Below are 26,365 nucleotides of genomic sequence, written 5' to 3' on the forward strand. Positions count from 1 at the left end.
AGCTCCTTAGCTGCTGGAGAGAGTGTAATAAAGTGGCCAAGATTGAAGATAAAACTTCACACAGGTACAATGAAGGTTAGGTAAATAGCAAGTTCAAATGAAAGCTTCAGCCAGACAGTTGTCTAGATTTAATAGCAGGTATGGATGAATGTTTGGAAAATAAGTGGCACAGTATAATACTGCTGAAAAGCAGAGCCCAAGTATTGGGAATGTATTTCCGTTTGACATAACATATAGAAACATTAATTGCAAAGAAAAGGGGTAGGAAACACATATTATTGTTCATTTCCAATGTGCATATATAAACAATTTTTGTGCTTTACTTGGAGGAAATTAAAAGTAAAATTAACAAGGTATGCAAAACCTGGTTAGTTAGGTCATTTTTTGGCAAGTCAGCCTGTGAAGGAAGCTTCATGCCTGGCAAGAGATTTTATTATTTTAACTCTTTAACACCCCAGGAAGCACAGTACATAAGGTGTAAACTGACAGCAGCCAGTAAAGTTAATGAATGGAAAAGCACAGCAGCATTCAGTAGCACGTGAAATAATTAGTACAAAGATCCAGAGAAGAAAAAATACCATTAGAGCAGAGCTACTGGTTGAATGGGGTTGATGTTCAGTGAGATTAAAAGACACCAGATAGGAAGGTGGGAGAATATTTTAGACAATAACTCTGAAAATGCCAGAATCATTCTTGTCTGGCCATGTGCTGTGTGCCTAACAAAGGAATCTATAAAGGTAAGGAAACTGGTGTCAGAGTGTAAGGAGAATTATTTTCTGAGACCTAGAAACATTATACCAGGAATGTCTTTGTCTCCTTCACCAACTCTTTCTACCACCTCATAGCAAGAGGTGAAAATTCATGTTCCCTGGCAAGCCCTACTGTGGGCAGTAGATCTACTCCATGGCTAGAGATGACACCTCTAATCCTGCCTTTGTGAGGAGATCTGAGTGCATCAGTGATCTAAGGAAAAGAATTCAAAATCCACAGGACACTTGCACAGTCTTCATTTTAGAAGAGTATGTAATTTCAAAGTATACAGCATTTATAAAGAAAAAGAAAGGTCTATAAAACCAGTCCTTTTGTCATAGCAAATGAAAACCAATACAATTAATTAAAACTTTAAAAATTCTTAATACTTTACAAAGTGCTTCAATGTGGATTATATACTTTTGGTCTCACAACTCTGGGAGGTGAGCATGGCAGATAACAGCTTATTTTATAAATGAGAAAAAAACAGCTCAGAGGTTAAGTGACATCCTAGGGTTACACAGCCAGAGCACAGCCTTGGACAAAAGTCTTCATCTATAGGTGTCACAAGCTAGGGTCACAGCTAATAAGGACAATGCAATGCCTAAATACTCAAGTGGATGGCATTTGACATCTGACAAAAAAAAAAAACAAAAACCACACCTCAGGGGATCCTAAAAACACTGTTGAGGGATTCTTGGGTCACAATTAATTGTACCATGTAGGAATAATTTCTGCTCACCAACTCATTTCTTGCTTCGTTAAGCTAGGTTACCTTTGCAGCCAATTTTATTCAGTCCTGCTTTATGAAGCTGTGGTTGGGCATATAATGAGAAACCTAGAGGCCAATATTTGGATATTCTTGTGGTCCCTAGGTACCTGTGGGCTCACTTGCTTCAATTTCATTCAAGCTCTTTGAGACAGTCTTCCAAAAACTGTTTTCCATAGACGCAAACATAAGAAAGTTGATGAAATCCCTCACACTTAACAAAGTGGGTGGTGCTGACTCATTCTAAAGAAGACTGAGTTATTCATTACATGCTAAGAATCTTGTTCATTATGGTTTTCAAATCTCCTTTATGGACACATAAAGATACATGCATATACACATTTCTAAGTGGCCAGAATGCCCTTTGAAACGTGAGAAGAAAATGTGTTAAAAGCATTTAAAAAGTGCATGATGCCTAGATTGGCCTAACCTGCATTCACAACACACTGGGAGATCTGAGCTGGCAACAGATGATGATGTGGCGGGTACCTGACAAGTAGCAAGGTACGGTGGGCATCACCCCAAAGAGCCAGGGCACAGACAGATTACCTCCCCAACATCCAGCACGCCGGCACTGCAAGGCTAACCATGTGCAGATGAGGTGAAATAATACAATATGGTGATGGTTCTTGCTAGCAAGGCTTCCACTGCTTGCAAGAGCCTGATGATGACAGTGATGATATGTGTGTGTGTGTATGTCTCTAATTAGGATGGGGTGGTTGGTGAGGGGGTGTGTGTGTGTGTGTGTGTCTGGAAGAGGTTGTGAATTGGAGAAGAGGACCCAAAATTTGCAATAGAGCCAATGAGATGGCTATAAACTGAATGTTTGTGTCCACCCAAAATTCCTATGTTGAAGCCCTAGGGGCCAATGTGATGTATTTGGAGATGGGGCCTTTGGGAGGTAATTCGGGTTAGATGAGGTCATGAGAGTAGGGCCTGATGATGGGATTAGTGCTCTTATAAGAATTGACACCAGAGGGCTTGCTCTCTGCCATGTTAGGACACAGAGAGAAAGTAGCCGACTGCAAGCCAGGAAGAGGGTGTTTATCAGAACCTGACCATGTTGGCACCCTGATCTCAGAATTCTAGCATCTAGAACTGTGAGAAAATAAATTTCTGTTGGTTAAGTCATCCAGTCTATGCTATTTTGTTATGACAGCGCAAGATGACTAAGGTAGAGATGGATTTCTTAGTAGTAATAGTATAGGGGAGATAATTGAGTGGAACACGGTTGTGAGGAAGGGGAAGCTATGTGGTAGGAAAATCAGTAAAAATGTGCTTTTGGATTTGTAATGCATAGAATTACAAATCATGCAAATAAATTAGGGGTTTTATAGCTTTTATAAAATGCTGAATAATGTTACTGAGCAGGTAAACTGCTGAACAGATGTTAAGTAGCTGTTTGTGATAACCCCCTTGGTTCCCCTTGTAAGGTAAGAACATCAAATCAATGATGTAATACTAAAGCCACAAAAAAAGAATTCTTTAAAATTTCCAGCTTAAAGGCCTTTTGGAAAATATTTTAAAAGGGGAAATCTGCAGCCTTTAGAGCCCATTAATGAGGAGTTCTCTTTATGTACTTTCAGTACAATAGCTTAAATTTTGTAAAATAGCACAGCATAAATCAGATCTTATTTTGGGCTTTTTTAAAGAGTGAAAGTAGAAAGGACATATTTTCCCTGGGTTGGAGAAAGGGATTAGATAATTTACCTTAAGGGTATATAAAGATCAATTGCCAGGTGGAGGTCAGAGTCAAGATGGCAGACTAGGACGACGCGGAATTCGTGTCTACATACAATTAGGGCACCTACCAGGCACTGGTGGGGGACCACAGACACCTAAGGGGATGGGAGGAACCCCCAGCGACTGGCTTGCAGGATCTTGGTTCCCAAGCTGGAGGTTGGGGCCGAGCTCCTGTGGTGGGAGCTCTGAGTCCAAATTGCTGGAGTAACAGAGAACCTCAGACCCCAGGGACTATCAATTGGAGTGAGGCCTCCCGGATGTCCTCATCTCAGCACCAAGACCCGGCTCTATCCAACTGCCTGCAAACTCCAGTGCTGGACCCCACAGGCCAAACAACCAGTAAGATGGAATACAGCCCCACCCATCAAAAAAAAAAAAGACAAAAAATATGTCACAGACGAAGGAGCAAGGTAAAAACCTACAAGACCAAATAAATGAAGACGCAATAGGCAACCTACCTGAAGAAGAATTCAGAGTAATGATAGTAAAGATGATCCAAAATTTCATAAACACAATGGAGAAAATACAAGAAACATTTAACAAGGATCTAGAAGAACTAAAGAGCAAACAAACAGTGATGAACAACACAAAAACTGAAATTAAAGATACTCTGGAAGGAATCAATAGCAGAATAACTGAGGCAGAAGAACGGATAAGTGACCTGGAAGATAAAATGGTGGAAATAACTGTCAGGGAGCAGAATAAAGAAAAAAGAATGAAGAGAATTGAGGACAGTCTCAGAGACCTCTGGGACAACATTGAACACACCAACATTCAAATTATAGGGGTCCCAGAAGAAGAAGAGAAAGAGAAAGTGTCTGCGAAAATATTTGAAGAGATTATAGTCAAAAACTTCCCTAACATGGGAAAGGAAATAATCAGTCAAGTCCAGGAAGCACAGAGAGTCCCATACAGGATAAACCCAAAGAGAAACATGCCAAGACACATATTAGTCAAACTATCAAAAATTAAACACACACAAAAAATATTAAAAGCAGCAAGGGAAAAGCAACAAATACCATACAAGGAAATCCCCATAAGGTTAACAGAAACTCTGCAAGCCAGAAGGGAGTGGCAGGACATATTTAAAGTGATGAAAGGGAAAAACCTACAACCAAGATTACTCTACCCAGCAAGGATCTCATTCAGATTCGATGGAGAAATTAAAACCTTTACAGACAAGCAAAAGTTAAGAGAATTCATCACCACCAAACCAGCTTTACAGCAAATGTTAAAGGAACTTCTTTAGGCAGGAAACACAAGAGAAGAAAACGACCTACAAAAATAAACCCCAAACAATTAAGAAAATGGGAATAGGAACATACGTATTGATAATTACCTTAAATGTAAATGGATTAAATGCTCCAACCAAAAGACATAGACTGGCTGAATGGATACAGAAACAAGACCCGTATACATGCTGTCAACAAGAGACCCACTTCAGACCTAGGGACACATACGGAATGAAAGTGAGGGGATGGAAAAAGATATTCCATGCAAATGGAAATCAAAAGAAAGCTGGAGTAGCAATTCTCATATCAGACAAAATAGACTTTAAAATAAAGACTAGGACAAGAGGCAAAGAAAGACACTACATAATGATCAAGGGATCAATCCAAGAAGAAGATGTAACAATTGTAAATATTTATGCACCCAACATAGGAGCACCTCAATACATAAGGCAAATGCTAACAGCCATAAAAGGGGAAATCGACAGTAACACAATCATAGTAGGAGACTTCAACACCCCACTTTCACCAATGGACAGATCATCCAAAATGAAAATAAATAAGGAAACACAAGCTTTAAATGACACATTTAACAAGATGGACTTAATTGATATTTATAGGACATTCCATCCAAAAACAGCAGAATACACTTTCAACTGCTCATGGAACATTCTCCAGGATAGAACATATCTTGGGTCACAAATCAAGCCTTGGTAAATTTAAGAAAATTGAAATCATATCAAGTATCTTTTCCGACCACAGCACTATGAGACTAGATATCAATTACAGGAAAAACTAAAAAATACAAACACATGGACACTAAACAATATGCTACTAAATAACCAAGAGATCACTGAAGAAATCAATGAGGAAATCAAAAATACCTAGAAACAAGTGACAATGAAAACATGACGACCCAAAACCTATGGGATGCAGCAAAAGCAGTTCTAAGAGGGAAGTTTACAGCAATACAATCCTACCTCAAGGAACAAGAAACATCTCAAATAAACAACCTAACCTTACACCTAAAGCAGTTGGAGAAAGAAGAACAAAAAAACCCCAAAGTTAGCAGAAGGAAAGAAATCATAAAGATTAGATCAGAAATAAATGAAAAAGAAATGAAAAAGACAATAGCAAAGATCAATAAAACTAAAAGCTGGTTCTTTGAGAAGATAAACAAAATTGATAAACCATTAGCCAGACTTATCAAGAAAAAAAGGGAGAAGACTTAAATCAATAGAATTAGAAATGAAAAAGGAGAAGTAACAACTGACACTGCAGAAATACAAAGGATCATGACAGAATACTACAAGCAACTATATGCCAATAAAATGGACAACCTGGAAGAAATGGACAAATTCTTAGAAAAGCACAACCTTCTGAGACTGAACCAGGAAGAAATAGAAAATATAAACACACCAAGCACAAGCACTGAATTTGAGACTGTGATTAAAAATCTTCCAACAAACAAAAGCCCAGGACCAGATGGCTTCACAGGCGAATTCTATCAAACATTTACAGAAGAGCTAACGCCTATCCTTCTCAAACTCTTCCAAAATACAGCAGAGGGAGGAACACTCCCAAACTCATTCTACGAGGCCACCATCACCCTGATACCAAAACCAGAAAAAAATGTCACAAAGAAAGAAAACTACAGGCCAATATCACTGATGAACATAGATGCAAAAATCCTCAACAAAATACTAGCAAACGGAATCCAACAGCACATTAAAAGGCTCATACAGCATGATCAAGTGGGGTTTATCCCAGGAATGCAAGGATTCTTCAATATACACAAATCAATCAATGTGATAAACCATATTAACGAACTGAAGCAAAAAAACCATATGATCATCTCAATAGATGCAGAAAAAGTTTTTGATAAAATTCAACACCCATTTATGATAAAAACTCTTCAGAAAGTAGGCATAGAGGGAACCTACCTCAACATAATAAAAGCCATATATGACAAACCCACAGCCACCATCGTTTATAATGGTGAAAAACTGAAACCATTTCCTCTAAGATCAGGAACAAGACAAGGTTGTCCACTCTCACCACTGTTATTCAACATAGTTTTGGAAGTTTCAGCCACAGCAATCAGAGAAGAAAAAGAAATAAAAGGAATCCAAATAGGAAAAGAAGAAGTAAAACTGTCACTATTTGCAGATAACATGATACTATACATAGAGGATCCTAAAGATGCTACCAGAAAACAACTAGAGCTAATCAATGAATTTGGTAGAGTAGCAGGATACAAAATTAATGCACAGAAATCTCTTGCATTCCTATACACTAATGATGAAAAATCTGAAAGAGAAATTAAGGAAACACTTGCATTTACCATTGCAACAAAAAGAATAAAATACCTAGGAATAAACCAACCTAAGGAGACAGAAGACCTGTATGCAGAATACTATTGACACTGATGAAAGTAATTAAAGATGATACCAACAGATGGAGAGATATACCATGTTCTTGGATTGGAAGAATCAACATTGTGAAAATGACTGTACTACCCAAAGCAATCTACAGATTCAATGCAATCCCTATCAAACTACCAATGGCATTTTTCACAGAACTAGAACAAAAAATTTCACAATTTGTATGGAAACACAAAAGACCCCGAATAGCCAAAGCAATCTTGAGAAAGAAAAACAGAACTGGAGGAATCAGGCACCCTGACTTCAGACTATACTACAAAGCTACAGTAATCAAGACAGTATGGTACTGGCACAAAAACAAATATAGATCATTGGAATAGGATAGAAAGCCCAGAGATAAACCCATGCACATATGGTCACCTTATATTTGATAAAGGAGGCAAGAATATCCAATGGAGAAAAGACAGCCTCTTCAATAAGTGGTGCTGGGAAAACTGGACAGCTACATGTAAAAGAATGAAATTAGAACACTTCCTAACACCATACACATAAATAAACTCAAAATGGATTAAAGACCTAAATGTAAGGCCAGACACTATAAAACTGTTAGAGGAAAACATAGGCAGAACACTCTATGACATAAATCACAGCAAGATCCTTTTAGACCCACCTCCTAGAGTAATGAAAATAAAAACAAAAATAAACAAATGGGACCTAATGAAACTTAAAAGCTTTTGCACAGCAAAGGAAACCATAAACAGGACAAAAGACAACCCTCAGAATGGGAGAAAATATTGGCAAACGAAGCAACTGACAAAGGATTAATCTCCAAAATATACAAGCAGCTCATGCGGCTCAATAGCAAAAAAAACAAACAACCCAATCCAAAAATGGGCAGAAGACCTAAATAGATATTTCTCCAAAGAAGATATATAGATTGCCAACAAACACATGAAAGAATGCTCAACATCACTAATTATTAGAGAAATGCAAATCAAAACTACAATGAGGTATCACCTCACCCCTGTCAGAATGGCCATCATCAAAAAATCTACAAACAATAAATGTTGGAGAGGGTGTGGAGAAAAGGGAACCCTCTTGCACTGCTGGTGGGAATGTAAATTGATACAGCCACTATGGAGAAACAGTATGGAGATTCCTTAAAAAACTAAAAATAGAACTACTATATGACCCAGCCATCCCACTACTGGGCATATACCCTGAGAATATGATAATTCAAAGAGTCATGTACCACAATGTTCATTGCAGCAATATTTACAATAGCCAGGACATGGAAGCAATGTAAGTGTCTATCGACAGATGAATGGATAAAGAAGATGTGGCACATATATACAATGGAATATTACTCAGCCATAAAAAGAAATGAAATTGAGTTATTTGTAGTGAGGTGGATGGACCTAGAGTCTGTCATACAGAGAGAAGTACATCAGAAAGAGAAAAACGAATACCCTATGCTAACACATATATATGGAATCTAAAAAAAAAAAGGTTCTGATGAACCTAGGGGCAGGGCAGGAATAATGATGCAGACGTAGAGAATGGACTTGAGAACACAGGGAGGGGGAAGGGTAAGCTGGGATGAAGTGAGAGAGTGGCATGGACATATACACACTACCAAATGTAAAATAGATAGCTAGTGGGGAGCAGCTGCATAGCAACAGGGAGATCAGCTTGGTGCTTTGTGACCACCTAGAGGGGTGGGATAGGGAGGGTGGGAGGGAGACGCAAGAGGGATGGGATATGGGGATATATGTATGCATATAGCTGGTTCACTTTTTTTTAAAATTAATTAATTAATTAATTTATTTATTTATTTTTGGCTGTGTTGGGTCTTCGTTTCTGTGCGAGGGCTTTCTCTAATTGCGGCAAGTGGGGGCCACTCTTCATCGCGGTGCGCGGGCCTCTCACTATCGCGGCCTCTCTTGTTGCAGAGCACAGGCTCCAGACGCGCAGGCTCAGTAGTTGTGGCTCACGGGCCTAGTTGCTCCGCGGCATGTGGGATCTTCCCAGACCAGGGCTCGAACCCGTGTCCCCTGCATTAGCAGGCAGATTCTCAACCACTGCGCCACCAGGGAAGCCCCTGGTTCACTTTTTTATACAACAGAAACTAACACAACATTATAAAGCAATTATACTCCAGTAAAGATGTTAACAACAGCAAAAAAGATCAATTGCCAATGTTTAGAGTAGCATCCAATTTATCAGTTGATGTGGAGGAGCTAGCTTTTAATGTTCTGAATTCTTGTATAGGCAACAAAATGGTTATATGCAATAGCCAAATGTATGAAATAGGGAAAGCACTGTGTTCACTAAACTTCTGTTATTGATTTGAAGCAAGAGATTCAATTCAACCTTCAATTAGATATCAGGAAGCCACAAAGAAAAGGCTCTAGCCTGAAAAATGCTGGAAATTGCAAAGTGTAGCTTTATGATTAATATATTTTAAAGTATAAAAGGAATAAAATCATTAGCTAAACTTTGCTGGGTTTTACAAATAAGATTTACTGTGAAAGTTTCTAAAATCCTCCAACACTTGCAATATTTACACCATAAACTTTCCATACTTCTAGAATTGTCTGATATTTATATGTTGAAAAAATATAAAAGACTTATATACCTACATTCGATTGGGTGCTTCTAATAAAATCCAGTATTGGCAAGACTCGCTTCCCCATTGTCTCCATGTGTCTCACTGTGTCTTCTCTTGTCAGCAGGCCGAAGGGAGTTTTATGTTCTAAAAATTGTAACAATAAACTTTTATACTTTTTTTTCCCTGACTTCCATTTCAAAATGCTTTCCTTAGCAAGCTATAAACAGATATCTCAATATTAATAGATATGAAATCTTTAGTATAGAAACGAGTCCCATCTCAAAGACCAGAAGTATAACAGTGAAAGATCTATGAGGAGACATTGCCCTTTAGAGACTACTATTTATTCCTTTTGTTGTGTTTCTTGATTGAGAGATCTACGGGACAGCCTATAACAATTCACCTCCCTCTGCAGAATATGCTTTTCCTGAGTTGTGAAAAAAATGTCATCATAAATGTGTCTGATTCTTGTCTTGTTCCTCCCAGGTATTATTCAAGTGTGCAGATTGCACTGACTTTGAATGTAGCTCGAAGCTGAGATAAGCCTCAGAGGACAGAGTGCCAGACAAAACACAAATCCTTAATTATGTGGGTAGAGCTGAAGGGATAAATTCAACCTGGTCATGAATTCAGCCCTTAAGTATGAGACTTCAACTCCACGTGAATGTTTACTTGATTTTTGAAAGTTTCAACTAGAATTACTGAGCACCATTTAACTATAATACTCTTCAGGAGATCTGAGATCTTGGTTAATTACATAAGAAAAGAGTAGAACAGGTATTAATACAATGGCAGATAATCCAAGTGATTTAAGGTGGTCATTGGCTATACGTTTGATTTCATACAATAGTTTTGTTGCACGATTTTCTTCTGTGTTTGCTGATGGATGATGACAAAAGCTTGTAATCTTTAAGTGCCCCGTGATCAGGCATAGGTGGTGGTATGGTTACGGTGAGATGGTTAGAGTGAGGGAGGTGGGCACTCCTGCGGGAACCAGAATTCCAGGTGTTGTTAACTAACCCACAAAGAAGATCGGAAGGAGTTAAGTATGACCCAACAAACATTTTGGTGCCCAGGCCCTACTATATGCTAGGCTTGTGATGAATAAAGCTTAATGAATAATGCACAATTCCTAACTTAAAACAGTATTGAAAGATAACAAGTCAAGGTGACTTACCTGTAAATGTTGGTAACTTCCTATTTGATACTTTTTCCAAAAACTTCCCATCTTCTTTGTTTTTGAACCCAAGAGTCAAGAGATACTGTTGAGGAGGAAAAGATGACCAGTCAACTGTCTGAGGCAACACGTGGAGTCCTTGAAGGTCTGAAATATGAGAGAAAAAGAACTAAAGACTTTATCATTTTATTGTTTTCAGGGTATTTTCCCCCCAGATTTCAAGAATTATACTCAGAAAAAATTAAAGATACACAGTAAAAGTATGTGCATCAAAAGGTCAAATAGATGATATATCAAAATCATACTTTATCCTTCATATTTTTCTTAAAATATAAACATATACAAAGTATAGCAATAGAATATGACTAGGTTATGTGGTCCTCTTTCCCCATATTCAAAATAATACAAAATTCAGGACCAGGTTGCAGGCTTAATATTTTTCTGTGTGACACCTTTCAAGAGAATTTGATATTTCTGTTCACAGTTTAAGAAAATAATGTTATATGAAAGGAAAGAGGAAAATTACCAAGTAAGAATTAAAATATAAGGCTAATTAATTTAGTTGCTATCCCTCCTATAGTTGAAGGAAATTTAAAATGATAAATGTACTAACTTTTGTAATTAGACTTGGAAATAACTCATGTGTCAAGAAAATGGTTCTAAAACAAACTCTGTTCTTAATGACTAGAAGAGCTAATGTTTACTTAGTACTTATTTTCTACCTTCCCTTGTTCTAAACATTTTGTGTGCATTCTATTAAAATTTTTTTTATCGACATATAGTGGATTTACAATATTGTGTTTCAGGTGTACAAAAAGTGGTTCAATTATATATATATATATTTTTTTTTTTTTCAGATTATTTTCCATCATAGGTTATTACAAGATACTGAAAATAGTTCCCTGTGCTATACAGTAAATCTTTGTTGCTTATCTATTTTATGTATAATAGTTTATATCTGTTAATCCCATGCTCCTAATTTATCCCTCCCTTCCTTCCCTTTCCCCTTTGGTAATCATGTTTGTTTTGTGTGTGTTCTCTTTAAATCCTCACGATACATTCACATAATTGGTGCTATTGTCCTCATTTTACAAATAACCGGGAGGTTGAGGTACACAGATGGGAAGTGACTTGTCTGGAAACACGCATATAAGTGGACAAAGCAGGATTCACACCTGGGCAGTCTGACTCCGGAGACCGTGGGCCTAACCACTGCACTCTGCTTTAGGCTTGCTTGACTTTGGATTACTTTTGGGACAGGGACAGATGTCAACCATGGGGTCTTGGAGGCCAGATTTACTTCATTCATTTTCATTCTGAGTAATAATGCTTTGGTTTATTACAATAGACTTCTCAAATGAAAGATGGTGAACAGGGTGAACAGAGGGTTTAATGAGCCCTCCCTATTTAACGCTGCCAGAAAGGGAAAAAGATGAAATTCCAAATATCCTTGAATTATGATTTAAATGCCAATTTTTAATCTAGAATCAGAACTCAAATGGCAGTGTTTCAAATACAGTCTTTGCTATCTGTAGTATTTCTTTAAAAAAATAATAGACATAGTAAACCATGAGTGTTTTTATCCACCCTCTCTGACTTCCCTGCCTTGATTTTTAGCTGCAGAACCCTTTGTTCAAACTAAAATTTACTGAGTAGCCCAGTATTTAAAGTCGGTAAAGGTAGAGCTGTTCCATTTGAAGCCTGGATCACTGACCACTCACTCTCTTCACTGTACCCCATTCTGTACCCCACACACAATAGCCACCTCAAACCCCTCCACAGAATCCCAATTTTTCAAAGCACAGTTTGGAAAACACTGCAGTAAGCTATTTGGCACATTTTGGTTAAGTAAATAGCATACGGCTGTCAAACAGAGAGTTAACATGTATGCTGATAATTAAAAGAAAATATTACAAAGTATCTTTTAAACACAAGCACAGAACAAAAATATATTAAACATGATTTAGTCTTTGGTGACAGGATCTGGTAACCACTAAATATTATTGAGGGCTAACATTTATGTGACACTTCTTCTGTGCCATACACATTATCAGGATTATCTTTCTCATTCAACAACAATGTAGAGCAGGACACATTATTATGCCCACCTTACGGATGACCAAACTGGAGCTTCAAGAAATTACAGACTTGCCCAACACAGCAAATGGAGGGACCAGAATTGAGAGTCAGGCTGCTGAACATTGAAGCACAGGGCTTAACTCTCAAAACAATCCTACGACAGCGATCATCACTCTGACAGTCAGTGGGAAGCATGTTACAGAAGCAGGGGAATGTCAATACATAGATGGCTTTAACAGACACAGTTCTAGAGAGAACACTTCCTTACTCTATCTAGAAAAGTACAACAAAGGCTCAAGGGTTCTTAGAATTAATAGCGTAACTTCAAGGCACTTTAAAAGCAGATTGCAGTATTAGGTGCTTCTTTAGTTGGTGTTTGCCTCTTTTTAAAAGGATGGCTCATTTCTATAAACAGGGTAAAATGTGATTTCTGCGTCTCCATCTCAAGAGTGCAGAAAGTTTCTTTGCTTTTGAAATCTGCAGATACAGACACACCCAGCCAAGAGTTTACCAGTTTTACTGAAGTTGCCAATAACCGGACCATGTGAAAAGGCAATTAAGTAAAAATAAAATGGACACTAGCTCATTCTCCTGATAAATGGTCATAACATTTTTTTTTTGATTGTAGTTATTCTTTAGCACGCTCTAAGATGCTGGCATGTCTAGATTGTCAGTATTTTCAGGAATTAGCGTACTCTGGAGGCGGAGGGCAGGAGAAGGTATGTGTCCCTGGCTATGGTTTGCTCTTTAATCTGGTTGTGCTTCCTGACCTAGAAGGCCCCAGTGCTCATGGCCATGCTGGTGGTGAAGTCTGGGGCCATCCTCTGGGGAGAGCCTTGGCTTTCTGGGTAACTCTGGATGCCCAGAGGCCCCCTGAATGGGTGTGGGTAGGCTTTATGGACCCTCTGACTTCCCCACAGACCCAGAGTATATGTAGCTTGTTGACATAGAAGCTGCTGGATCCCAGGTACCCTGAAGCTTCCTGCCAGCACCTGCTTCCAGCTCAGAGAGGGTTCCCTGCAGGACACCTCTAGGACTTTAAGGTCTACATTAAAGTGCTCTTGGAGGCCCCGGAGTCCTGAAGTTCAGAATAGTTTAGGGTGTGCTGTGCACGGGCTGTTGTTTGTGGTGAGTCGCAGGAGGCATCTTGAGATCTGGCATTTTCTGATGCCCCTCTATTGCCAGAAGCAGCCGATGTTTGAGGGCTCTGTTATATAAACAGCACAAAGACTTTGAGAGGTTGACCTCTTCTTGCTCTTAAATATTTGATGGATAAAGAGGAGATCTATATCAATAGTGACAGTGGTTAGATGAACTAGAGAAACTAATATTAGCACTATAGCTAATTTGTTATAAAATATACTTGCAAAAATGTATTTTCTGTTCCTTTTGATGCTGTATGTTTCATCCTGTTCAATCTGTTGTTCAATTCTAGTCAAAGTTTTGAAATGAGAGAGGTCCCTACATACATACTGTTAAGTTAAAAAAATATTTTTAAAGTATCATTTTTATTCCATTTGTATGCAGAGTAAATTACAGTTGTATGAACATTTAGCCTAGCAAGTGGTCTATGACCCAAAATGATGACACACTTACCAGATGTTGAATCTCATGTAACATTAATTTGAGTGCTAATTGTTCTCGATTTTATGCTCATAAACCTCTACCTACGTCCGAAAAGCCCTGTGCCTCTGATGGATATGAAAGTTAACCAGAATATATTGTCCTTTGGTAGGAAAGTTGAATTGATTAAAAATGTCTTTGCTCCTGTCATGTGAGAAGAAAACTTGGGAGAAATAAATCCCTTAATGCATTCCTTTACTATTTATCACAATTGCAGGTGAAATTTAGATGACTAGGACCAAATTTATTATTAAAAAATCAATTTGCAGGTATGATGCAGTTCCAAATTTGTACCATTAGGGGAGCAGATGTTTTAAGAAAGAATATCAAAGATAGATTATGCAGATTAAGTTTCTTGTAGAAACATGATCTTTCAATTCTTTATCCTCCAAATGAAAGATGTCCAACTCTCAGCAAAAGAGGGTAACGTTTGCCCTTTATCAAGAACCTTTGATTGTACCTCAGGAGGCTGGAGCTGACCAGCTTTCAGGTACTCAAGACATTCATGCTCTTTGACCTTCTGTATGTTCCTTCCTCCCTCCCTGAAGTCACCTCCCTGGAGTTCAGTGACAGTCTCTTCTCTTTCTCTCTCTGTCCCTCTGTTTCCCTCTGTCTTTCTCTCTGCCTCTTTCTCTGTCTGCGTCTCCCCATCTCTCCTACACATATACATGCTGCTTCCTCTTCCTCCCTTTTTCTCCTGCATTTCATTCAGTGCACCTCCTAGCTGTCTCTGGCTCACTGATATGTTCTTCATATTAACACTCTTGGGGGAATTTTCCTATTTCTTGTTTTAATTAATTAATTAATTAATTATTTTTGGCTGAGTTGCATCTTTGTTGCTGCATGCGGGCTTTCTCTAGTTGTGGCGAGCGGGGGCTACACTTTGTTGTGGTGCGCAGGTTTCTCATTGTGGTGGCTTCTCTTGTTGCGGAGCATGGGCTCTAGGTGCATGGGCTTCAGTAGTTGTGGCACGCGGCCTCAGTAGTTGTGGCGCACGGGCTTAGTTGCTCCGCGGCATGTGGGATCTTCCCGGACCAGAGCCCACTGTGCCACCAGGGAAGTCCAATTTCTCTATTCTTGTGGCATTTGCTATTACTTCTAATCCAGCAGTCCCCAACCTTTTTGGCACCAGGGACCGGTTTCATGGAAGACAGTTTTTCCATGGATGGAGTGGAGGATGGTTCAGGTGGTAATGCGACCGACGGGGAGCGATGGGGAGCGGCAGATGAAACTTCGCTCGCTCTCCCTGCCGCTCACCTCCTGCTGTGCGGCCCGGTTCTTAACAGGCCGTGGACCGGTACCGGTTGGGGGTTGGGGACCCCTGTTCTAAATCAAAAGACTAGGGATCCAAAGCCATAGTCTCATCTGCAAAATTTCACCAATTTCAAACACAGCATTTCCAAATGCCTACTGGCACATTGCTATTTGCTCACCATTACAAACGTTACCTCAAATACAGCAAATATATTCCTTGAAAGTGATTTTTTAAATGTCCACAACATCTCTCGTCACTACTTTTCACCAGCATATTGAAGGGATGGCCATTATTCACCCAATTATTCTGGCTTAAAATTTTGAAATCATTGTTAACTTTTCTTTCCTCTTATTCCCTGACATTTAGTGAATCTCAAAAACTCATTAAATCTGCCCACTGTAATACAACTCATATTAACCCCGCTGTTTGCATTATCATTGCTACCACCCTGGTCAAATTTCTGATCACACCGCATCTGGGTTACAGAAAACATTTCCCAACAAGCCTCGCTGCCACCAGTATGATTTCACACCAATACATCTCCACACCGCCACCCAGTGAATATTTCTGGAATATCACCTTTGTCATGGTTACATCACTCCTCAGGAATTTCAGTGCTTCTTTCCTGGTATTCAGGGCTCTCAATTGTGTGAATGTGTTTCACAGTCTATTCTTCATTCCTATGTTTTCTCCAGTATAAACCTTTCTCATCAGGTCTGCTGATTTCACTAGTTTGTACTAGCCTGTGCTCATCCTGCCTCTGAATTTTTCTTTGTGCTTTTCCACCCAGAAACATCTACCTAATCTCTCAATATTTCTTTTATTCAGTCGATTACTATACTTCCAGATGTGCCTAATTTAAGCCCCACCTAGTCCCTAAAGGGCTACCTGAGTATTTCAGTACTCCCCCGACCCAAACTCTTAAAGAACACACCCAAACTAAAAATAGAACTACCATATGACCCAGCAGTCCTGCTACTGGGCATATACCCTGAGAAAACCATAACTCAAAAAGAGTCATGTGGGGCTTCCCTGGTGGCACAGTGGTTAAGAATCCACCTGCCAATGCAGGGGACACGGGTTCGAGCCCTGGGCCAGGAAGATCCCACATGCTGCGGAGCAACTAAGCCCGTGTGCCACAACTACTGAGCCTGCGCTCTAGAGCCCGTGAGCCACGAGTACTGAAGCCTGTGTGCCTAGAGCTCATGCTCCGCAACAAGAGAAACCACTGCAGTGAGAAGCCCACACACAGCAACAAAGAGTAGCCCCCGCTCACCACAACTAGAGAAAGCCTGCGCACAGCAACGAAGACCCAACGCAGCCAAAAGTGAAAAACAAAAAAACCCCCAGGGCTTCCCTGGTGGCGCAGTGGTTGAGAGTCTGCCTGCTAATGCAGGGGACACGGGTTCGGGCCCTGTTCTGGGAGGATCCCACATGCCGCGGAGTGGCTGGGCCCGTGAGCCACGACTGCTGAGCCTGCGCGTCTGGAGCCTGTGCCCCGCAGCGGGGGGGGGGCCGCGATGGTGAGAGGCCCGCGCACCGCGATGAAGAGCGGTCCCCGCACCGCGATGGAGAGTGGCCCCCGCTTGCCTTAACTGGAGAAAGCCCTCGCACGAACCGGAGACCCAACACAGCCAAAAATAAATAATAAATAAAGTAGCTATAAAAAAAAACGCAGAAGAAAAAAAAAAAAAAAAAACCCCAAAGAGTCATGTACCACAATGTCCATTGCAGCTCTATTTACAATAGCCAGGACATGGAAGTAACCTAAGTGTCCATCGACAGATGAATGGATAAAGAAGATGTGGCACATACATACAGTGAAATATTATTCAGCCATAAAGAGAAACGAAATTGAGTTACTTGTAGTGACGTGGATGGACCTAGGGTCTGTCATACAGAGTGAAGTAAGTCAGAAAGAGAAAAACAAATACCGTATGCTAACACAGATATATGGAATCTAAAAAAAAAAGGTTCTGGTGACCCTAGGGGCAGGATGGGAATAAAGACGCAGACATAGAGAATGGAGGAGGAGGAGGGGGAAGGGTAGGCTGAGACGAAGTGAGAGAGTGGCATGGACATATATACACTACCAAGTGTAAAGTAGATAGCTAGTGGGAAGCAGCTGAATAGCACAGGGAGATCAACTTGGTGCTTTGTGACCACCTAGAGGGGTGGGATAGGGAGGGTGGGAGGGAGACGCAAGAGGGAGGGTATATGGGGATATATGTATATGTATAGCTGATTCACTTTGTTATACAGCAGCAACTAACACAACATTGTGAAGCAATTATACTCCAATAAAGATGTTAAAAAAAAAAAGAACACCCATACCACTCACTCTAGAGTGAATCTCCTAATGTTTCATGGGGATATGTCTCATCTCTCCAATAAGTTTTAATCCTCTTCAAGATCACATCTTCACGTTATCTTCATGCCCCAAGCACCTAGTCGGTGCTCAATCAATACTTGAGTTGAATATAAAAACAAAGTTTTCTCAATCCTGAATTTTTAATCGTCCAAATAAGAATAGAACTTCAAAAAAATCAAAGCTAATGAAATGTTCAGAGCTTCCGAGACAGGATTTATCTCTCCGTCACTAAACTTAGAAAAGAATATCACACAATCTTTGTTTTTTTATTTTACCTAAACTTTAAGTGGTTTCTGTTCAATTTACAAAGGGTGAGTGAGGTAAAATAATATGTATTAGGTAACTCAGTGGAGTTGATGCTCAAATGAACAGAGCAGCTTTGCCTAGATTGAAAACTTAGTTTCACGCTCAGGTTGGGCCCTTGCTGCAGCTTGTTCTCTGGGAAATATGGACTCTTAGTCACAAAGAAGATTGGATTAACAGAGAATCTGGCTTAATGAAACTGTCAGCAGCACCAGAAAAGCATCTGCAAAAATGTGAACGGTTGATTGTAGATCAGCAGACTCATCTCTATATATGAGGGACTGCTTATTTTTTATGAAGTTAAATATCTGTAAAATAAAATATGAGCTCTCTGGACATAAAGTAGAAAACATAGATACCACCATCATCAGTATTTTCTGTTGGACACCTCATCATAACCACAGTCAACAGATTGTGGATAAACTTCTCAAAGCAATTTTGAAAAAAGAAAAATCATAGAGGTTTTAAAAGCCTTTTAGAAATAAGCAGATTTGTTAGGGTTCTATCATCTCCTTTCTCTGTTTCATTTCCTTCTCTATTCTCCAGTGTCTATTTCATTTCTCTGCCCTTTGTCCATAACAAAATGTTCTGACATTTTGGGCTAGAGCAAAATCTCATTTCTAAAGGTCCCAGTTGTTCAGTGTGAGATGGGACCATGTCAGTTTTATATGACTTCGTCTTAGTGATCAGTTTCAGAGTTTAGCTTCTCCAGTCCTTTCATAATGCCAACACTTTGTCATTACTTCTTTCCCACCCAGTCATTTTCTGAGTTTTATTTTGTTCACTTTTTAATGCCAATACTTCTATATTGGAAGTTATCCACAAATTCACATCAGCAAGAAAATAGCAAAAGGCAGCAACTTTGCAGCTAACATCATTATTGCCCCCATAAATAATAAAACAGTTTCCACTTTAAAAATATAGATAGCGTATTTTGATTTTTGCATTTGATGTGTGAGAAAGCTATTTGTATAATGAATCTTTGTATAATAAATTGTATTTTCCCTTTGACCTTCATTATAATTTCAGAGTTATAGATGCAAGTAAAAAACATTAGTTTTCATTCCTAAGATTCCTAATTTTCCCTTCAGGCTTCTGCTCTACTTCTCCAAAACTGATCTTTGTATATATAAGTTGCCTCTCATAACCCACTTATAAACTTTGAAAAACAAATAATTACATAAGATATTTATACATAGTTCATTTTTATTTCACTTGGAATTCTTATTGATTCCAAAGTTTTATGTTTAATCAGCTGTATTGTATTTATTCTGGGGAAGTTCCTTAATTCCATCCCCAGCAAAGTAGGTTTGAGACAAACAAACATGAAAGATACTGCTCTTCCCTTCAATATTTATTAAATTCACAGTTAGTGAAATAATATGTTGTTGCTCTAATGCCCTTAAATGGCTGTATTTCTGCAGCCATTGGAATGGACATTGGTTGGTTGGATACCTAACATGCATTCCCACCTTCCCTCTTTTTTTACCCTTGGAGAATTCTCTCCTTCCCTACCTACTCTAAAAGTGAGACCTATTTGACTTAGGCGAATCAATCCATGGCATTACCTTGACCTCAGTTTTGGTTCAAGTATAAGCATATAATGTAATTTGGGCCAATGAGGAAGAGTGAGTCCCAGGAATTGGGTGGAAGAGATATTCACTGCTTCTTGGGACAGTGTGATTTGAAGTTTGTAATGACATTTGGGAATTTTGCTATGACTCAAGATCCTAGCGCTTGAGGGCATGGTACAGGTGATGGAATACCAGGTAGAACTTGAGAAGAAAACTGACTGTAGAAAATAGAGCAGTGAGTGAACTATTGGATCAAGCTGTACTTAAAGATAGTCCCCCTGTAGTTGTATTATAAATCAATGTATATCATGCCTCCTCCTACCCCTTTAAAACTTAAATATACTGAAATCAGTTTAAGCTGTGATTCCTATTACTTGAAACCAAAGATTTCTGACAGAGGGATTTAGCTAGTAGTTCAGTATATCTAAAAATACTATGGAATCCTTAAAATATCATAGCTGAGATGTAAGACATATTATAAATTCTTCAAGTTGACTATCTGAGAAGAATAATTTCCTTATTTAAGAAACATAATAGTTTGAGGATTAAGAATAATTAATTTTTACAGCTAGTACAAAGATATCAAAATTGACTGTCTTAGTGATGCTATTATAATAACATTATTGTAATACTATTACTAATAACTAGACTTAAGTATATGAGATAATAATAAAAAATAAATGTTTAACACACCATTGTAAAGCAATTATACTCCAATAAAGATGTTAAAAAAAAAGTTTATATTTGTATGGAAATATGTTAATATAAATGTTTCAGACATTACATGAAATTTCTAAAAATCTTGTATGTTCTGGTATAATGTTATAAGTCATAATCCTAGTTATTACTTTAAAATGTATATCTCAGAAATAACTAAAAAAAAATGTTTAGCATTATTTTTCTTGATCTATATCATAATTATGATTTTTCCACTTTCGATTAGATTCTACATTTTGCAAAAAGTGACCCTTGGGTAGTTAACTAATACTGAATAATAAAAGTCTTACATAATCTGAAAGCCTTAGTTTTCCTTACTATCTGGACTGGTAATCTACTTATTTGTTTATAGCTCACTCTGGAAGTGTAATGACTTGCCTTAAATAAATAAATACAGCATAAAAAAATGTGTAAAAGAGTGCTTGAAGAAAACAGATCAGAAGGAAAAGTAAGAGACCGGTGATGAAGCCATAGGTGAGATTAATACACAGAATGTATTTTATAAGCTCCTGTATACTTTCCAGAAATAAAGAAGATCAACTATCTCATTCACAATGTTCCTAAGGTAAAACAATAACAACAACAACAACAACAAACTACCATCCCAGAGAAGCACAGCAATTTCTTTTCCTGAGACCAGAGATTTTCTTTTGTTTTCTGTTGAAATTGGTTTTTGAGTTCTACAGTTTTTTATTTAATAAGTGCAATTGTTGAAGACAATTAAAAAACAAAGAATTATCATGATTATCATATACAAGAACTATTATTACTCATGAATTATCATGGCTCATGAGCAAATGATCTTATGGTAATGACTCAGTAATTTCCTGTAGTTAATATATGAAATTTGAAAGTCAGTAAGGCTTTGGTTTTGTATTTGATAAGTTATTGCTTACATATGGAAATCTAAAAAAGGAGATTATCTTGATTATTAGATATTACTCTTTACTATTCACTATTAGTAGTCAGTTTGGTTGTGGTGAAACTACTTTTAATCTGTTTTATTCCTGTTAAACTCAGAAACAAAATGACTGCCTTTAACCACTATTATTCTCTGTAGCTTTGGAATTTCAGGCCAAAGGAATAAGACCTGAAATAAAAATGAGAGATATAAATTTTGGAAGTGAAGAAGCCAAATGGTCATAACTTAAGAATAGATGGTTATTTATATAGAAACTCCAAGAGGATAAAGTGAAAATCTATTAGTATAGACAAGAGTTCAGTAAGGGATCAAAAAAGGAAATATACAAACCCCCAAATAAACAGATATAAGATTTAAAAAGGTCAATCAAAATATATAGGTATAATAAAATATATAGTATAATGAAAATAATGGTTTAATCCATAATAGCAACAAAATGATGAAATATTAGAAATAATCTTAATAAGATATATAGCTTAGATAAAGAATTGATTACCTAATTTACCTGAAAAATATTTATAGGCTCCCCTTACCAGAGTCTATATAAATGTGTCAGGCATTATGATAAAATGGTAAGATAATGAATGCCATGGTGTTGCTTACCATTTGGTGCATGCAGTAGACAAATAAACAGTCAATTATAATATAGCATGGTGCATTCTTAAACAAAGGTGAGACTGGGGTACCAGTGAATGATGGAGATAAAAAAAAATCCAACCATTGATGAAGTTAACAAAATAAACTTGTCTGACTTATCTGGGGCCTGGAGTAGGATTTTTTTTCCCCTCTGGGAATTTTAAGTCTAGGCGTAAGGTTTGAATTTATACTACCTAGATGGCCCAGGAAATCTCAGCTCTGGAAATAGAGGCTCTCTGGTTGGTAGTACTCTATGTGGTTTGGAAAAATCAAAAGAAAATCTTCTCTGGAAGGATACAAAATCAACCCAGACTGTACTGGATTCTCACAGATAAAGCCATGCTGAATAGTGTCCTGCACCCAAGAGTAAAAAACACAAGGATATTATCTACGATGAGTGAGAGATGGTGTGGTATCATAGAAAAATAGTTGGTCTTTGTCCCCAGTTCCTGGCACAGAGCTTCTATAACACTTGGAATTTCCTAAGTGATAGAGGATGGTAGGAATGTTTTTTGTTCTAATGAGGTGACTCTTGGCAGGCCCCTAGATAGCTTCTGCCAGGATGGGGGCTGGTCTCAAGAAAGACCAAGGCTTAATTAGAAACTTGGAACTTTCAACCCCATTCCCCAAGCTCTGGGGAGGGGAGGCAGGCTGGAGATTGAGTTAATCACCAGTGGCCAATGATTTAGTCAATCATAATGAAACCTCCATAAAACCCCCCAGATGATGGGGTTTGGAGAATTTCTGGGTTAGTGAAGTACAGTGAGGTACTGGGAGAGTCGTGCAACCAGTGAGAGCACACACCCACACCCCACCTTATTTTGCCCTATGTATCTCTTCCATTTGGCTGTTCTTGAGTTGTATCCTTTATAATAAACCAGTAATAGTAAGTAAACCACTTCCTGAGTTCTATGAGTCATCCTAGAAAATTATAGAACCTGAATTGGGGGTCATTGGAACCCCCCAATTTATAGCTGGTTGGTCAGAAGTACAGGAGGCCTGGGACTTGTGATTGGCATCTGAAGTGGTGGTGGGGCGGTCTGGTAGGATCGAGCCCTTAACCTGTGACGTCTGTGCTAACTCTGGATAGTGAGTACCAAAGTTGAAGTGAATTGTTAAAACACCAGTTGGTGGCTGAGAGCTGGAGAAGTGGTGTGGAAAACCCCACAGATTTGGTGTCAGAAGTGTTGTGAGGAAAAGAAAATCCCAGAATCGGAGTCAGAAATGAGATTTGCTAGAACGGTCCTGGCTCATGGAAACATGTGGTTTGGGAAGAGAAAGGATAACAGGGTGGAGGGTGAGGAACCTTTGATTCCTGGGTGGCCACCCATGGTGTGAAACTGCAGCTGTGCTGTGATCAGTTACTAAAGGTACAAGTTACCAATTGTAGAGATGAATCCAACTCCCGGGAAGTTGGTTCACTGGATGCATTAAGAAGTACAGACTAACAAGAAGAAAGCAAAATATACAGTCCCTTGGTTATTGTTACCTGTTATAGCTAAAATGAAATTAAAAGAGAGTTATGCAATTAGAAGGAGGAATGCAATCATAGATGGTAAGAGACAGTAGATGAGGGAGACCAGAGGCAAATGGTGTTGTAACCTGCTACTGCAAAGGACAAGTGAGCTGCTCACTGAGACGTGTTTACTTTGATTAGCTAGAACAGTGCCAGAACACCACACTTCCCATTGGGAAGACCAACGTTTTAATATTTTAAGAACAGAGACTTCAGCCCCATATATGAGGAATTTCTTTTCTTTGGGAATGATTCTCTGTTTCTAAAAAGAATTCTGTGGTACAAATATGAGATGATTTGTCATCTTTATAACCAACCTAGCCGTAACACTTTCATAATGATATTGGGGATGTAGGCTCTTTAATTCTATAAACTTTTCCATTTGATAAAGTGAGTTAGAAAGAGGAAAATAGTCTAATCTTGGAAACTCTTGATCATGGTAAAATTATAACATTTTAAAGAAGAAAGAATAAAATGAGAAATTTTAACTTTATATTTTAGAGAGCATAGAATGTATTATCCTTACTGGTAAATGATGACTGAACAAGAACAAGGTTATAAATTTCAGTGAAAAGCAATTTTTAAAGGTCTGTTTTAAAACAGTATATTATTCTTCTGAACATACATATTTACTCTTGGGAGTTAAATTGCACTGGAGAGACAAAATATGACTCTATCTACCTAAGTGTTAAAGTAATTGATATCTGCTCCAGAAAAGTTTTCTATTAAACATTACTAAGCACAGATCCATTACTGAATATTTTATTTAGCAAATAAATCTTGATATTTTCATCCAGTGGAGACAGGATATGCTTATTGTATTACTTTATTATTAAAATACAATCATGCAAGAATAAGAACTGTACAGAATTGTGTTATTTCATTGGAATATATGAATAAAAATCTCAAGCAAAATCTTTATAAATGAAAACATAATAATTCTGGGGCTGGTGAATTATTATTTGTTTTATATACCTTGACTACTCTGCATGAATCAAACTGGATTTTTCCTTAAATAAGAAAAATGGATAGCTACACTGCTAAAAATTCAGTAATTTTTTCCTCTGTGAAACATAATACAGTATAGCTCTATTATAATATGGCTTTAAGATATTGGTGGGTCTTACCACATCCCCAAAATAGCAAAGAATGCACAGTGAGTTCCTGAGGATATGTAAGGCTGGTTGTCCTACAAGGCAGATTTGAATTTTAACCCTCCCTTATCAGTCTTGTAGAAGTTATAAAGGCAGTATAGTCCTAGTGCCTGCCACTGAGGGTGAAGTGGGCTTTTCTCACAATAAATCACTAATTTAGTTGGTCCATTCAGTAAAAAATTAAAAATACTTAGATCTCTATACATTTCAAAATGAATTCATTTTTATCGTTTTTCCCCTTTGCATCTATTTTTCATGTGGAAATCCATGATAAGGATGACTGTGAATTAGGGGCTATCTAGAAAGAATACACTGCCTGGGGGATCTCGATCATAAATATTCTTCCTGCTCATTACCGCCACCTCTGCCAGCTATTACTGGGCTCATGGCACTGTCACATGACCAAGGAGTAATGAACTCAATACTGTCTAGGCTTGATGAAGGTGACCTGGAGTTGGGCAGTGTTTCTGTGTTGGAGGGTTGTCTGCCAGCTTCTGCTGGGAGAACTAAACGTATTAGTCTCCAAGTTTTAATGATAATACCTACTTATCCAGCAGAACTTTGATAGGTAGACTTTTCATCCAAGATCTTCAAGGTACAGATTTTCTGACCTTCATCTGTTGATTGTTTATTTAGATGATTTCTGTAATTCTTACTTACGGCCTCAATTTCTCTTGCTGCAAAGAAAACTACGTAATTGTGTTCTATCTCCCATTTGGAATCTGTGTCTCTCCTCAGATGTTCCTTTTCTGTGAGTGGGTACAAACACATATGTATGAGAACATTTACCTGTAGTTGTCCAAGGAAGGATGAGTGAACGGGAGGTAGAAGGGAATGTACACAAACTCTGAGTGTTTCTGAGGATGAATTTGACTGCACATGGAGGAATGTTTATCTGTCCTCCCCTGAGTTCACATGAATTTTATTGTGTACACTGCAGATGAAGTAGGAAGCCGCCTACTTCACTGATGTAAGGCAGTATATTAGTTAGAGTAAAGCTACCTGATTTAGCAAAGAGCCTCCAAATCTTAGGGATCTAAAGCAAGAGAATTTTGGTTTTTGTTTGTGTGGGTATTGAGTGGGTTGCCTTCCACATGGTCATTCAGGGATCCAAGCTTCTTTTGCCTTGTAGCTTCTTTAGTTCCGCAGTCCTATTTACTCAGTCAGTGGCTAGGGAAAGCGAGTTCTGCATGGCAGAGGTTTATGGGCCAGGCCTGGGAATGTCACACTCCCAGGGTATTTCTGTCCACATTCCATTGGCTGTTACTGAGTCACAAGCCTCACTGAACTGTAAAGGAGGCTGGAAATGTATTCTAGTTACATGCATGGGGGGCAGGGGGTGAGAAAAGAGAATAGTTTGGTAAACAACTAGCCAGTCTTTGCCACTTTCGGTGGCAAGGACTTCTATTCCCAAACTGCTCCTTCATCTGTTTTCTCCTCCATCATTCTTTTAGACTCAGCCTTCCATTCCACAATTAGAGCTTAGGTTTTAAGTAAAGTATTCTCTAGAAGAGAGGAAAAATATAGTCCAATTTTCACCCTGAAATATAAA

At 38.3% G+C, this 26,365-nt stretch overlaps 1 protein-coding gene across 1 annotated transcript in view; it reads right to left on the bottom strand.

The window, feature by feature from the left end:
• SPATA16 (spermatogenesis associated 16) overlaps positions 1-26,365 on the bottom strand; it is a 237,058-nt gene that overhangs the window by 37,374 nt on the left and 173,319 nt on the right. The window contains exons 6-7 of the mRNA XM_036850729.1: positions 10,664-10,810; positions 9,518-9,630 (exon numbers count right to left, since the gene is read on the bottom strand). Of these exons, the coding sequence (XP_036706624.1) occupies positions 9,518-9,630; positions 10,664-10,810 (260 nt within the window). The remainder of the gene's footprint in view (positions 1-9,517; positions 9,631-10,663; positions 10,811-26,365) is intronic.

This window comes from Balaenoptera musculus, chromosome 4 (genome assembly GCF_009873245.2).
Source record: "Balaenoptera musculus isolate JJ_BM4_2016_0621 chromosome 4, mBalMus1.pri.v3, whole genome shotgun sequence".
In the NCBI taxonomy this organism is placed as follows: Eukaryota; Metazoa; Chordata; class Mammalia; order Artiodactyla; family Balaenopteridae; genus Balaenoptera; species Balaenoptera musculus.